At 50.1% G+C, this 15,940-nt stretch overlaps 1 protein-coding gene across 1 annotated transcript; it reads left to right on the top strand.

Moving 5' to 3' along the window:
• Positions 1–2,211: 2,211 nt before the first annotated feature.
• FOBCDRAFT_204247 (Homeodomain-like protein) lies at positions 2,212–2,997 on the top strand (the record flags this gene model as incomplete). The annotated part of the gene is made up of 1 exon (XM_054705793.1): positions 2,212–2,997. One exon carries the CDS (start codon positions 2,212–2,214, stop codon positions 2,995–2,997), a length of 786 nt encoding a protein of 261 aa, XP_054561768.1.
• Between the last annotated feature and the right edge of the window lie 12,943 nt (positions 2,998–15,940).

Here is a 15,940-nt window from a genome sequence, read left to right as displayed (position 1 = left end):
TGGTTGATAAGCGAGTGAGTCAGACAAGCAAGTGAGTCAGCTTAACCTATACCTTAAAAGCTACTTTTAAAAAGCCTATATAAAATTCAAGCTAAGCCTAAAATAGCTAGAATTAAGATATTATATATTTAACTATTTAAAAGAGCTTCTTACTAAATTAAAGAATTGTATTTAATTTATTATATAAGTAAAATAAAAAAAAGCTTATTTACACTACTTACACTGTGTAAATAAGCTTTTCTATATAAAATAAAATAGCTAAAAGTTTAAAAAAAATATTTCTATAAATAAATAGCTACATATTATGTAAAAACAGTTTTTTTAGATTCTTAGCTATTTTATTTAAGGTATCTAGGCACTATAGGGTAGGCTATTTTTAGCTGTACAGTGCGCTGACTCACTCGCTTGTCTGACTCACTCGCTTATCAACCACGTTAAGGTGTAAATACTAACAAAGTCAAAAGTGTCCCACTCGCTTGTTTGTCCCACTCGCTTATCATATGTCAGCTGGTTTAAAATGTAACTTGTTAATTCCCCTAAGCCTGTGCGCTCTGCGCTGTACCTACAAAAGCGTGGACTAATGTCCTGGCTCGACAGGCGCACTGGTCAATCTTTGCCTTCAGGCGAGGGCGTTTTTGTTTCGTTTCGTTTCCCATCGTCCATCGTCATCTCTCACAATCCCAGTTTCAACACGATCCTCGGACCCGGGTCGGCTTTCTCCACATCTTATCAACCGTGGACGAACGGCCTGTGGTGTCGACAGGAGAAGAATGCGACAATGGCGCAGTAGCAGCGGTAACAGCACAGCATATCACAGCATGTCCTGCGCAGGGCCAGGGCCCCAGCTCCGCATCGATATTCGGATGTACAGAGAATGTCCAAAATTGCCTGGTTTTGGACTCGGCAATCTTACCATGGCATCGCAGTGCAACGGCACGCGGGCAGGCGATGTTGTCCTTAACTTAGTACTACGTAACTAACTACAGGCGACGCCACGACCCAGCGGCCTTGCTCCTGAATACGATCTTGCAGACATTCCAAACGTGTTCGTTCATAGCTGCTATTATCCAAAGCATACCGATGTAATTGAGGAGCGTAGAGCCACTTGCAAGTATGCATTATCAAAAGGCCCGACGTGGGAAGCAGAAGCCCCCCCAACGATCAGCCGGTGCAATGGGATGCAATAAATTTGAACACCCTTTTATGTACTGGCACACTCAGTCTAGCCCTGTTTATCTTAGCAAACTTCTAATCCTAGTAAGAAGCTTCCAATGGCTAGCCAATCAGTATAGCTGAAATTGGCGCACGAGAGATAATATACGCACAGACTCAACCTAAGTAGCTAGCAGCTTGAAAGGATACACGCCCCGTATTTAGACTTATTGCGTCCCACTGTACCTCTAATCCTTGCTGACTATGTATCCATCGTTCATTCCGACCAATCCCAACCAGATGGCTCAGGCCAGCAGCCGCCCATTACCGACGATCGTCCTACCTACCTCAGACCCTGGTCCCAGCTAGAACCTCCTGCTAGCTGTCCCTGCACAGGCTGAGGGGGCCCTCGGCGCTGACGCTGACAGCGATGGTAACGGTGAAGGTGATGAGCAAGCCTGCAACCAACCATGTCATTGGCGTTGAAACGGATTTAGTCTAATCAGTAATTAAAGAAACATCGTCAATGATTGCTTCGCTGTAGCAACCACTAATGATTTGTCGTTGGTTCTTAGTATTGCCCTCTGAGGATAACGGACAATAGCTGATGAGCCCCCGACACCCTGCAAACAGCGGTTTGACACACCCCCGTCGGTCCCAGATATGCCAGATGTGATCACCCCCGCCAACAAACTTTCTCGATCTGCCACCAGGATTGCCGCTGTCGAGATACTTGGGGGTGCCAGAGGGCGGTCACTCCATCACACCCGCCCAGGTGTCACGACTTTGCTTTTCCCCATACATTACGCTTCATGCCATCCTCGCCCCATCCAGCTTTCCCACGGATAATTGATCACCTCTCCCCCTTCCTTCCGAGCCAAGATCTCTTTTCCAGAGGCTCAATATCCTTCACCATCTACATCTTCATCTATAACATCAATGAGCAACCACCCCATTCTTGCATTCAAAGCTCGAATAATATCTACAACACTACCATCTAACTGCCCACTAATTTAATAGCCCATCATCACACTTGCCAACCGGCCATTATCAGTAACCATGACTGCTCACCGGAGAGGCCCTTGGTCCAACGCCGAAGATGCGTATCTGATGAACCTAGTTCAAACCCATGGCCCTCTCAACTGGGTTCAAATCGCCCAGATTCTGGGCTCAAGAACACCGAAGCAGTGCCGCGAGCGTTATCATCAAAACTTGAAGCCAACTCTCAACCACGATCCTATTACACCTGAGGAGGGCCTCCAGATTGAGCGACTAGTGCATGAAATTGGAAAGCGTTGGGCCGAGATTGCGCGACGTCTTCATGGTCGGAGTGATAATACTGTCAAGAACTGGTGGAATGGTAGTCAGAACCGCCGCAGGAGGATGGACCGTCGATGTGCCGTGCAGACCTACGATGACGTCTACTCCCGCAACCGGCCTGGACTCTCCATCTCGACACCAGCCTTGCCTCTGCCAAGAACACAGTTCTCGCCTCTCGCGGGTCCAAGCCTTCGTCACCCCGTGCCCTGGGTTGAGGCTCCTCTTCCTTCACCATGCCCCTCCGAGTCTGCTGAGTCTGACATCAGTTCTAATTACACCACGGCACCCGCTCGCCAGCCCATCTCGCTCCATATGCCAGTCGAACTACCACCCCTTCACAACGCACATAGCCTGAGCACACTAGCTTCGCCATCTTCCGGAGAGCACCATGAGTGTCAACCTAGGCTACCTTCGTTTGCTCCTCACGGGCATTTGCCTACTGCGCCTAATTCACCGGTGCAGCAGGAGTCTCAGCCTCGAAAGAAACAAGATTCTCGGATGAACCTGTCCTCTCTTTTGGGATGAAGGCATTCGGAGTGTGGAATATTTGAATAACATGATTCCAATGGTTCCAAACCTATAATGCCGACTACCAAAGGCATACCCGCCGTGCCAGGGTCGCTTCGCGATGGATGCAGAGGGTGCGGAGCGGCCTACAGAGCACTAATAGTAAGCTAATGTGCCGTATATGCACATATAGCCAGTCTATTGTGTAATTGGCAACAGTTCGACTTGGTCAAATATTGTTACCGTGGCGCCAGGTCCATAGAGGACCTGAAGCGGCCCACGAGGCATTGGGAATGGGTCAAGGAAGATACCAGGCGTTTAGGCAAGAGGTGCTGAGGAGTTTTAGGTGGCTCGGACACATATTAATGGTGGCTGAAATGTATGATTGAGGCTTGTTGAACAGATACTATAGCGATAAGAGGTTAAAGAATTAGTTGAGCGATTTGAATTTAATACCTCCTTGGGATGATCCCAACATCTAAACATCAAGTTTTCTACAATTCATGAAGCCATACAAATTACGACTATTTGAGATCCTAACATCTAAACATCAAGCTTCCTACAATTCGTGATGGCATACATATTACGACTATTTGAGATCCTGACTTAACCGTTGGAGATCAATTGCGGCTTTGCAGAGTCAGCGACAAGATGTGCCTTGGCATTTCAAGTCGAATTTAGTACCCGTTCTGGCCCAACTGTATAGGTAAGAATTTTTGACTAATGGGCGCTTGTCATGACTTGTCTCACAGAGAATCCGATCAATCGCCCCAAGTAACCAGATGGGAGAAGTGAAACTGGAATGTGGTAGCCGATCGGTAGGAAACACAGGATCCCCTAGCGGAGCCAAATGGTGAGGGCTACCCAGAGACTACTGTAAGGATAAGGCCCGACGTCTGGAAATATATCCGGCCTAAGAAACCCAAAATGTTTAGGCTACACGGCAAGTGTCAAACTACACTCTGTCTCGAAAGGAGGAGAGGGGGAGCAGGAGACGGCGGCAATTGAACTTGGAGAAATCATGCCTATTCGTAGGCTTGTTTGCGCGTTGTCCTGTAAGCAGCAGTGGACCCACAAGTTGGGATCTCTTGGCCAGATCGATGAGGTGGTGGGGATAGGGGAAGAAAACAGTAAGGATAGGTAAGCAATCTGTAAATATGGCTAGCGGATTTTGAAAGACAATTGGCAGCGACTTAACGGGCCACGGATGTCGAGACACAGACGGAGAGACACGCCGCGCATACAGGATCGATGTCGATCTGTGGAGCGTCAAAGACTGCATTGTCATTAGCTGGACCCAGATGCAAAATCTCGATTTCGCACCTCCTGGTCCACCGCCAAAGATAGCTGGATCCCAGAAACCAATCCGTCGATGCATCTCCAAACCTAGCCTAGCGCAGCATCATAGCGCAAGCGCCCAATACTGAATAGTCCAGACACCCTACAGTAGAGCTCGAGCGGCCCTCGAGCGTCCGGGCGCAAGGCTTTTCATTCAACCCCATCGTATTCATTTTTGGTCTCTTGTACTTTGTAGTTTTGTATTTCCAGAGACAGCGGCCCTTAGCGGCACCAAGTACGACAATTAGGCTGGCGCCCGGAGCGGCTCAGGCCCAATAGGGACCCCTTCCTTCGGGAATGGCGCCTTGATTTGTTGCTTGTTCCTCCTCCCTCAGCTCTTGGTCTTGGACGATGTCTTATCTTTTGCGATGGATCCCCCAACTTAGGCCTTTGGATTACTAGTCCGCCATCTTCTGCATCCCAGCTCAGAGCTGGGTTGGTCAGTCCAGGACACTGGTTACCGGCTAACGAATGAGCAAGTAAAGTATGTGAATTAAATGGCTAATTAAATGATGACGGCTTAATGATTGATGGATGCATTGAACTACCGGCTCGACAGTGTCTTTAGGCGCTGGTGCTAGTCCGGAGTTGGCAGACGACAAGGCCCAACCGGGTAGTGCGAGAAAGACAAGGTAACATCGTGAGCTATGACTATGATCACATCCGTCGACATGACGCTTCTCAATGCCCAAGGACGTGCGAATATGGAGACAGATGGGGGGAGCATTGGCCGCATTGGGTGGAGAGATTGGGGAGCCGTTAATAGCCCCGGTGCTCTGTATCCAACGATCTCTCCTCTTTGGGTGCAGAGTTGGTAGATCTAGTAACTTTTTTTCGGCACTCCGTAATTGGGGGCGCTCGCCGGCACGGGGGTTCAACGGGCGCGCCTTGATCTTGCTTTGACCTGCTTCACCCGTTGCCGTTGTTTTGGACCGATCCCGCGGACGAGCCAGGGTCATTTGAATGTCGAATCTTCCGGAGCCACGAGCCAATCACAATACGTGGTCTGGTCCCGGTGACAACACAATCCATGTATGTATGCACGTATATTTTTTGTCGGGGGGGCCATTAACCCCCAAGAAGTCCCCTGCTGGGGTAGTAGTAGTAGTATTTATTACGCCCGGGAGAACGGACCTCATAGGGCCTGTGGCTACGCTAAGCTATTCACGTATTCCCCGCTTTTCGTCCATTCTACACAAAAGAAAGCCCTACTGCTCTTCCTGTTCTTACTTTTCTAGCCCCGTTTGCTTGACTCTACTTGACAGACCTGCTTGAAGGCCAACCAATACCATCTCCAAGTGTTCAGCATCCTATCTTCAGCAGCTGAAGCATGGTCTGTCAACTTGAGGCTGTTTGTTGTTAGTAATCAGCTGTGATGTTAATATTAGTAGTCATCTGTTTTCTCCTTCTAGAACTCCTTCCTGGCTCAATCTTCCTGTCGCCATCGCAAATTTGACTGTCGCTCGCACCGCCTCCAGGTTAGGTCTCCACTTTGCTCCGTCTGACGCCGACTTTCCACCTAGAAAGAAGGAAAGGTTGCCCATCATGTTTTGTCCTACTCGACGCATGGCTTCACGCTCTGCTTCCCATCTTGTGCATCGGAACAGAAAATGCTCCATTGTCTCTGGTCCACATCCACATTCACACATGTCCGACTCTGCGGCCCCGATCTTGTTGAGGTAGCTGTTGATCTTCGCCATTCCCGTGCGGAGCTGCGAGAGCACTCTGGCTTCTCGTCTCTTGCAAATGTCGTATAGTGCTTGCGTATGTTTGCCTGGTAGGGCCCGATCTATCCGTTTGGAGTAGTTGCCTACATTGTTGGGTAGATTCCGTTGCTGATGCAGCTGCGACACTGCCAGCCTGAGCCGCGTGGAGCGGGCCTGGTACGGTAGCGATTGCGGCGTGCATCCCGCTCTGGTAGCCTTCTTGGCTTGTCTCTTTGCTTCACGACTCATGCTGAGGTCATCGTCTCTGGATGATACCCAGATCATCTTGACTCTATTGTTTCCCTTTCTCAGTCGCTCGATGTGCTCGTAGATCTGACGGATGGAGGTCTGGCCTGATTGCTGTTGCGGTCGGGCAATCGCCTTGAGTGACGACTGGCTACTTGACAGCACCGTAAGCTCTCGACATTGTAGACCATGCGGCATGCATCGCAATGCCATCGCTATCACCTCCAGCTCGCGGTGTACGGGTTCTGATCGTCTCGTGACCCGAGCGTGGCCGAGTACCTGGCCACTATCCTGTCTGTTTGACCAGGCGATCTTTGGGCCACGATGCCGCCCATACCCACTAGACCTCCCCTGTCGGAAGCACTGGTCGCGATGACAATGTCGTTGACGTTCTTTGCAGCTATTTTCGCCGCTCCACGATCGGCCTCGCGTACAAGCGGCACCCGGTTGTACCACGGTGGTACCGCATAGGCCTCAATCGTTTCCATCCGCTCCGTTCCGCTGCCTTCATACGCAAGCGCCAGCTTCTTCAACGGTGACATGTATCTTCGACTCGCCGACACCTTGAGGGCTGCTAACGGCTGCGTCTTTGGCACCGTCTTGATGTTGATGTACATCCGCATGCCTGCTTGAGCATGTCGCTCGCATACCGTCTGTATGTTGGCTTCTGCCTCCATCACTGCTGTCGCGACTGTCCGGAAAGCACCCGTGATGGCTCGTGCTCCTATCTTCTGAGCCCTGTTGAACCAGCTCAGTGCTCTTTCGTTTCGTGCATGCGACCACACGACCGAAGCGTAGTCCATCGCCGGAGCGACGGTCGCCGTAAACAGCTGCCTAGCCGTGCGTGGAGATAGCATCCTCAGCCTTCTCAGGCACATGGCCGCCGTGAGACCTCTGGTGGCCGCTTCAGCCATGTGTTTCTTGAACCTTAGTCCTGCATCCATGATGACGCCCAGGATCTTGGCCTTCCGCTTCGGCTTGATCACATCTCCCTTGATCGTGAACGGTATGCGGCTGGTACGGTCGATGACGCGGGTAAAGTGCACGATGGTCGTCTTGTCGCACTCAAATGTCGCTCCGCTGCGTCTTTCCCAGTCCAGTGCACGGTCGATGATGGCTTGAATGCCCTCTCTGTTGTCTTCGGCCGTCGGACCTGTGACCCAGGCTGAGTAGTCGTCGACAAACGCAATCGAGCCTCCGTTCGAGTCTATCCTGCTCTGCACTAAGTCTGCATTGAAGAACAGGAACAGTATCGGCGATAGTGGTGACCCTTGCGGGAGGCCAGCTTGTGGCAGTTCCCGTAGCGCTGATGTGTAGCCATTCACCGTGATGGTAGCCGTGCGGTATGAGTAGAAGGCATCGATCCACCTGATCAGCCCCTTGGGTATACCACGCGCCTCGAGTCTCTGCAGCAACCTGTCCTTGAACACGCCGTTGTAAGCTCCTTTGACGTCGAAGCTGACCAGACTGACCACTTTGCGATTGCGCCATGTTTTGTAGACCTGTTCCTGGAAGAGCAGTAGAGCCTGCTCTGCCGATCGCCTCTTTCTCGCACCAAAGTGATTGGTGGGTAAGAGTCCGTACGTCTCGGCGGCGTGCGATATACGGTCCGCCACTACTGTTTCCAGGATCTTGCCCAGCGTCGATAGAAGCGAGATCGGTCTCCATGACTTGGCTATCTTATAGTCGCCTTTGTTCGGTTTCTTGAGTGGGATGATTTTGGCCGTCCTCCACTGGCTAGGCAATCGCCCTGTATCCAGTGATATCCGAAACAGATGCAGGACCCGTACCTTCACCACCGGCCACAGCTGCTTCCATACCATGGCTGGCAGTCCGTCTTGACCGGGCGCCTTCCACGGCTTGGCTTCCATCACCTTCTCCTCCACCTCCTCCATCGTGAGGTTCGGCATGGCCACTTCTCTACGCCGTGGTCGCGGGCCTTCTTCTTCTATGTCTGTTGGCAGCGGCGGGAAGAAGACGTTGAGCAGTTCCTCCGCCTGTTCGACTTTGTCCTGCGTCGTTGTTCCATCAGTTCTCTTCAGCGGAGGCACCTTATCACCGTTCGCATCATGTCCGGGTTTGAGGTACTTGGCGGCTTGCCAGATGTTGGTCCCATCGGCGAGAAGGTCGTCCCAGTGCGTCTTCTTCTGTCTTTTCATAGCATCATGGTACTCTTTACCCGTTTCTTTGGCTCGATCTTCCAGGCTGTCAATCCGTTGACCGGCCCGACGCCGGGCCCTTGCCAGGTTCCTCCAGAACGTGTACGTCCTACGAAGCTTGGTGAGATCTGTTGTCCACCATCTCTTTGCGTACGGTGATGGCTTCGCACGTGGGACTAGATCGTGGATCGCATCGAGGACCACATCCATCAACCTGTCTGTCTGTGACTGGACATCACCATCCCACGGAAGTGGTGAGAGCTTTTCCTTCACCCTTTCCCTGATTGCGTTCCACGGTGCATTTTTGAACAACAACCTTGGTTCCGCTGTTCTCTCGGGCATCGCGAGATCAAACTCTGCCTGGATAGCCCTGTGATCTGATCCATGCTCGGTCGGATAGATGCCGCAGTGTACCATATCGTCTGCCAGCTCGGCTGACGCGAGCGTCAGGTCGATCGTGCTCTCGCCACCTGGTCCTTCCCACGTCTTCGTTCCTCGTGGGAGAAGACTGAGTAGACCATGCTCATCCATGAGGTCGATGATCGGCCCCGCCTCACCTTGTCTCCTACCCGTCACATCGTCGCCTCCCCAGAGCTGATCGTGCCGGTTAAAGTCGCCGGCTAGGATAACGTCCGTCCTCTTTCCCGTGCTGTTAAGGAAGCTCCCGATGGTCGCATGTAGTTGCCTCATGGCAGTACGTAGGGCCTCCTCATCTTTCCCTGCCACGTATACCGATACCACCAAGACCTCCCGGTCGGGCCACCGAAGTATCGCCCCCGTGAGGTCAGCCGACGGTATCGGCACTTGTTCCGCCTCTAGGTCGCTCCGTATCCAGAGCTGCTGGAGCTTGAGCTTCTATACCGTGTGGACTGGAGAATTTTGCCAATCTAGAGATTCTGATGGCGTACTACCATGGCCTATTCGAGCGCAATTTAGGGTACACATTGGCACTGTCCCACTGGAAATAATGACACATCACTATACAAAGACGATGCCGCCGGCTAGGCGGCATATTTCAAGGCCCCAAAGAGTATGTGGTTTTTGAGCAATACTCCGGCGAAGCGGATGAGCAAGGCAGAGGCAAATGCACCTGTGGTTTCAAAGGCTCACTGAGATAGAATATAGGCGACGGCTGGTCTTGCACGGAGGGGTATTAGGTTCGGAGGGGATCCACCTCGTCTCGATGAAGGGGTTGATCTAAGTTCATCTCTTCGTACCGTCGATGTAGTATTCTGGCTTGCCGATGATGCAGGTTCAATTGCCTATGACGGTGAGGCACGTCGTTCGATGCAAGTGATGTCCTGGGACAAGATTCACAAACATGAGTGAATAAGTCGGTGATTTAAAGCAGACGGGAGGAAAGCATATGCCAAGAAAATATGGTAAGGGGATGGGGCTGGTGATTTTAGGGACTGAAATATAAAGCTGCCCAAGCTCGCTGCCGTCTCCGCCATGACAGACCCGCTCTAGTCGAATCTGCAATCTGTCATCATTCTGACGCATGCTGTCTTTTGCTCTCTTCGCTTATTCGGATAGAGAACTGCGGCTCATCCTGGAATGCCTAGTTAGCACCTCCATTTATAAAGCCGAGCCATTGTCAGGTACTCAATTACAAGCTTAGAAGCTGCGGCCACCTTCGACTCGCAAAATGTGGGGAATTTCCGTATTTCAAGAATTGTATTTCTCGCTGGTGTTGGCGTTTCGAGCTGAAAAAAAAAAAAACAAGACGCGAAGTGCTGTGAGTTACAAATCTAACATCACACCTCACAGCATCCTTGCTGACCGATGAAGACTCATGCTTATGTGTGCGTTGACTGCTACGACAACTTGCTATTGGCTGATTCTGTAGGTTTCCTTTGTTCCCGAATGGGCCTATAAGTCGATGGCCGGTAACCAGAGCTTTAGGAATCCGTCTCCTCGTTCGAGCGGCCAGCCAGCGACAAGTAACGCAAATATGAGCCCTCTGCTCACGAGAGGGTGAATTCCAGTCCCTAAAGGAATGTTTTTTCTTTTGGTTTTTCTTTTCTTTTTTTTTTTATAAAAAAAATAAAAATAAAAAAAAGGACGAGAAAGAAAGAGAAGAAAAGAATGGAGGAAGGAAGATAGACAGAAAAATAGCCGAACATGTTCAGAAGCGTCAGTCCTCAATGGTCAAGCCATGATTCTCAATGGCCTCACGTTGAAGGCCATTTATGAAGACCATTCAGGAGCGTGATTTCTGGACAAGCGAATACGACATGGGAAGGCAGAGTACGTTGTAGAATGGAAGGGCCGACCGGAGATGAAGAAGTCGTGGTAGAACGAAAGGACGAAAGCCATGTACGAATCAGTGAGTCAGCCCGCTGGGCTGAAGACTTTCTCCAGTGGTAACTATCCATTAGTAGCTGTCCCTTCTGCACTGCGTGCTGGCTTAATTGCCTCCAAGCGGTCTGTCAATGACTGAATTGTAGGACCCGACGTTTCGAGCTGAACGTTGACGACAAGTTTGCCCTCGAGCCTTGCAATGTGGCACACTCAGAAGAAAATATACCAGCTCGCAACCATCGAGAAATAAAGAGTGGAACAGTTGAACTAAATCAAAATCAATGCGATTGTCCTCGCAGATTGTTTTAGTTCAAGACAGGAATGTTTCTATGATGTCTTTACAAATGAGAATGTGACAGCGAGAGTTGTTGGGAGATGCCGATATTTCTTTTCCCCATATGAGAGAGTGTATACATCTCTATCACTTCTCCCACTTTTGCTGAAAGTGGTTTGTACGCATAATCATTGGCTCACAATCGCTGTGGTTCCCCACAATCCGCTTTCACCAGAAAAAGGCCTCTCAATTTGACACCCTGATTAAATTTAACGCGTCAAAGTGGAATTCTGGCTTCCGGTTGGCTGGCTTCCTTGTTATATCATTTCCTCTACGCGAATTCATTTGAGTTTAAGTGGTTCTAACGAAGCTAACGCGTCCCCTGTATGGATTGATTGCAATCCGTACGGACTTTAGTGACTTTGGAATTTCTATCATCGTCATGCATCTTCAGTCACTTACGAATATCCAGCCTCAAAGATAACGATTATTATTATTATATAAACGCTGTTTGAAAACACTCAGACTGGCCCCATGAGGCCGCCGAACGGAGCGAGACAACTCTATCTCTAACATCCTCGCCGGCCTGAGCTGCGCGGTAGCTCGCTTTGCAATCGATGTTTCTGCTGCTAGCCTAATCGAGACATTATGGACACTAGGCACTACAGGCAATAGGTACTACGGAGTATTTAAATGTGCCTATTTCATGTCAGACTTGGTGGCTCAGGTCGCTTTATCACAGATATTTCAAATTGTATATCAAATCCGGGATTTGATATTTTGTTTGATTTGAAGCGAGGCAATAGTACATTTGTTTTGATTTGTTTGAGACTTTTTTTGGTTGGATTGGATTTATGAGCAGTACTGCATAGGTGGCGCATCGGTTGGTCACAATAAGCCACTCACGCAGACGTTAAAGAAGCGCGAGCCCCTCGATGGTATCTTGAAACGTGGCGTAATCGTTAGTGCTGACGATATCTATTTTCTGACATCAGTGAGCATGCATCATATTTGTTTAACAGCTTACGATGTAAATAGCGTACTACCTAGGGAGGAAGTCGGGATTATCCTTGAGCTGCTCACATATCAAATTACGCATCGCTTATAACGATCTCTAGTCCTGGCAGTTCCTGCCTGGGAAACGCCTTTATTTTGAGAACTTCCATGATGGCTTTATCAGAGTCCAGACAGAGCTACGCGATGTCGTGGGCATGACGTTTGTGACTAACTCCAACTCTTTAAAAATGTAACTCCGGGGCCCTTAGCCGCATCACTAATGGCGTTTGGGGCTTTCCTACCGATAAACGTTAATTCACCTGCGGGAAGGTTATTTTGCGGCAAGACCGCCGCGGTCCGTGCTTCATTTTATATGCACGCACCATGGTTATTTCAGCGTGAATACACACAGACATAGTAGAATAAAGCCCAGACTCTCAGATCATTCCTCTAAGAATTATAGATTTTCCTCCTTAAATCCGGAAGCGACCGAATCGCGACGTTATAGACCTAGATGATGGCAGGCGGCCAATACATGGGCACCTAGGTGCCCAAATAAAATAGCGCACCAGGTGTCCAAATTATGTCAGCAATCGTCGCCCCGATTGGCCAGCGACGGGGTCTAAGGTTGTAATGCTGTTTTCTAATATTTTCAAAGCACAAGCCAACTAGTTACCGTTTGACAACAATACAAAGTTCTGCCTTATCCTCCGCTGCATATAAGATTTCTTGCTCTATACTATCCATTTCTGCTTTTCGCCATATTTCTGTCATGCCTCTTCTTTTGTTTGCTAGAGGATTCTTTCCCATCTCCTTAACAACTTGGGCTTCGATGCGTTCATCTTCCGCCTTACTCCAATCCAAATACGCCATCATCTCTTCTTTCGTCCATTCTCTTGATCCTGTTGACGTGATACAGCGCTTGGACATCTGTTTGTAGTCCAGACACCACTCGTAGCTCTGCTTGTCGTACCTGAGTGGAAGCCCCATCGCCCTGCGATATTGCTGATTTGTTTTGATGCTGCCAGCCGGCTTCGCCGCATACCACGCGCTTCTTGCAGCGACATATCTTCCATATATGGCTTCTGGCGAGTCATACCTCAGTAGTGGTTGCGAAGGAAGGTTGCGCGAATCGGATGGTTCGTGATTCAGATATTCTTTGCCAGAAGGGCCTGACACAGTTCCAACGGGACAGTCTGGGACGACAGAATGTTGAGGAGCTGTAAGCGAAACTTGTACAGTATGTGAAGACTGGGCAAGTGGGGTGTGTGCAGTAGCGGGAGAGCGTGCAGTAGCTTCCGCAATACATTCTAGCACTGGCATGCCTTCAACTACTGAAGGCCCTTGGCTCACTGAAATCGCCTCAATTGGATCAGCCAGACTTGGGACTGCGACCGGGGTTACGTCCGGCTGCGGGATTGACTTCGAGGCCGGCGCTTCCTGAATGAGCAAATCCTGGAACCTCAGAGGACACGCTCGTGAGGACCTCGCGTGACCAACAGCATGACATCTGCTACATGTGCTGGGCGCTTTCTTGCCAGGCTGAGAGATCTCAAATCCAGAGGGTTCTCGTTTGGTGCTTGTCGCAGGTTGACCTCTCGCCCTGATGATGCCCTGCTGTGGGGCTCGACGTGGCTCTAGTATGGGCCGGGGCCGATCCGCGCCTCGCTTTAAGTTCCAGTGAGGATGAAAATGATCAAGCAAAAGGCTGCGCTGTTCCTCCTCGAGTCTCTTCAAGGTGTGAGAACACGGTAGCCCATGTGAGGAGGTGAAAGACTGACTGCAGGGAGCTTGGGGAGATGCCAAAGCTAACTTCCGTTGTTCTTGCACTTTGCGCAGGGCCTGGTGGGAAACCCAACCCTGGACAGCCTCGAACATTCCTCCAGAGATATCCAAAGGTGTCCGTATCTGTTGAGAGGCTCGTATGTGATTCAGTTCCTTCAGTTGGTTGGTGACCGCATGGCGCATGGCCTGCCAAGAATCGAAGAGGTCGAATGTGGAGGTCTTGATGTATGATTTGATTAGGGAGTGAATTCCTTCGGCCCTAGATGGCAATTATTAGCTTTCCGACCTCTATATCTGACCCTGGACAGCTACCTCGAGGTGGCCACATTACCAAAATGCAGGTATTTATCCACCCATGCTTTAATGATTCTCTCTTTGTGCGGCTCGAGCCAGTACAATTTGATGTACCCAACGGCCCGGGGGTATCTTTTGGCGTACTTGAGCTCGAACTTGGCTAGGCGCTCTCTGAATATCTCTTCTGTTGGCGAATCCACAATAGTGTGCCAAAAACCATAGAATTCGTCCCATTTTTCGTCCTCTACCCGGTCGCTTGTGTCGCCACTTTTCAGCACAAAGTCCGGTTGACAATACTGCAGGATTGCCTTATTAACATGCCAGAGGCAAAGCAGGGCCTTGGAGGAAGGGAACCAGGTTGCAGTTGCATTTATTGCAGCGAGACATCGGTCAGTTAAGACTACAGAAGGGAGCTCATGATGGTAGAGTGATTTGAGATGATGAAGTGCCCATGAATAGTCTTCTTCTGATTCACCGGACAGAAATGCAAATGCGATGCAGAAGGAACGCTGACAAGAGTCAACTCCGACCATGTCAAGCAGCGGCATGGCGTGCTTGTTCGTTTTATAGGTACAATCCAATAGCAGTACGTCCGGGTTGCTTTGCAGATATGCAACAGAGTCAGGGTGGGCAAAGAATATGGCTGTCAGCCGATTATCCGAGTCCAATCGAACCCGGCACCAGAAGCCCTCTCCCTGTAGTTGGTCGACTAACGCTTGGATACTGCTCTGGCCCTCACGCAGATCTCTTCTCGTTGCCGCGATCCGATTATAGATGTCTTGCTGCGTCGCAAGGGTATCTGAACTGTTATGGAGGTACGTCCTGATATCTCGAGGAGCAGCGCCAGCAGTTGTCAGGCTCGAAATAATTGCTGCATCTCTCTCGTTAAGTTGGCGATGCGCCGGGTGTGCAGACGCGTCCGGACTCGGTGGATGATTGTGGTGGGCATACTCTTTGTCTGGTCGATGGCTTAGGACCCACGTATTTCCATCCAATGATTGCTTGGCCAGCACTGAAAACTTACAGCCGGTTCTTCGGCTACAAGTGCGGCGTTGGCGTGTAATAGATGTGCTCGGTGGGAGTTTATTTCGATCACAGGCAAATATGACTTTGATTCGGCCACTTGACGTCTTTAATGATTTCCCCGTCGTGAACGCATAACCTCGAGGTTTCGCCCAAGAATTAATGGCTGCCAATAGAGACTCACGGGATTTGTATATGCCTTCAGGCGGGAGGGCATCGTCCGGGAAGGCAAGCCGGTGGCTTTGGTCCATTTTCGTTAGCTGTGTTGCTATCATACAGAGCGCAGGTCGCGTCGGTCATGTCTAACGCGCGCTGGCCAATCGGGGCGACGATTGCTGACATAATTTGGGCACCTGGTGCGCTATTTTATTTGGGCACCTAGGTGCCCATGTATTGGCCGCCCCCTGCACGGGATTGGGAAACAATTTAGGACCTTCCTCATTTAATAGGTGTGCACAAGAGCGCCCAACAATCTACTCCGTACAAGGTCAGAAAATCCAAGACTCACCGCATCACGCGATCAGTTCCCCAATGAAACATTTGCGCCGCTTCAGTCCTCCGCGCCAAGCGTCATGGCCTCCCTTATATGGTATCGGTACTTGGGCTTGACCTTATTTCTAACCTTCCCTTAACACTAGCACGCGCATGTTCAAAAAAAAAAAAAAAAAAAAAAATTTGGCAAGGAAAAAGAGTTTTGAGGTCAAAGAGAAGCATCCGATAAAATGATCGCCAATGAGTGGATTCTGCGCAGCAAATCCCTTAATCCATCGCCCTTGTCAAGCATAATCCTTCCTCAAAGAACCTTGTGTCAGCCGCCTGTCTGACGCTCTGCTCTA

This window comes from Fusarium oxysporum, chromosome VII (assembly GCF_013085055.1).
Source record: "Fusarium oxysporum Fo47 chromosome VII, complete sequence".
In the NCBI taxonomy this organism is placed as follows: Eukaryota; Fungi; Ascomycota; class Sordariomycetes; order Hypocreales; family Nectriaceae; genus Fusarium; species Fusarium oxysporum.
The sequence above is the reverse complement of the archived record's forward strand: the minus strand, read 5'-3'. Positions and strand labels throughout refer to the sequence as shown.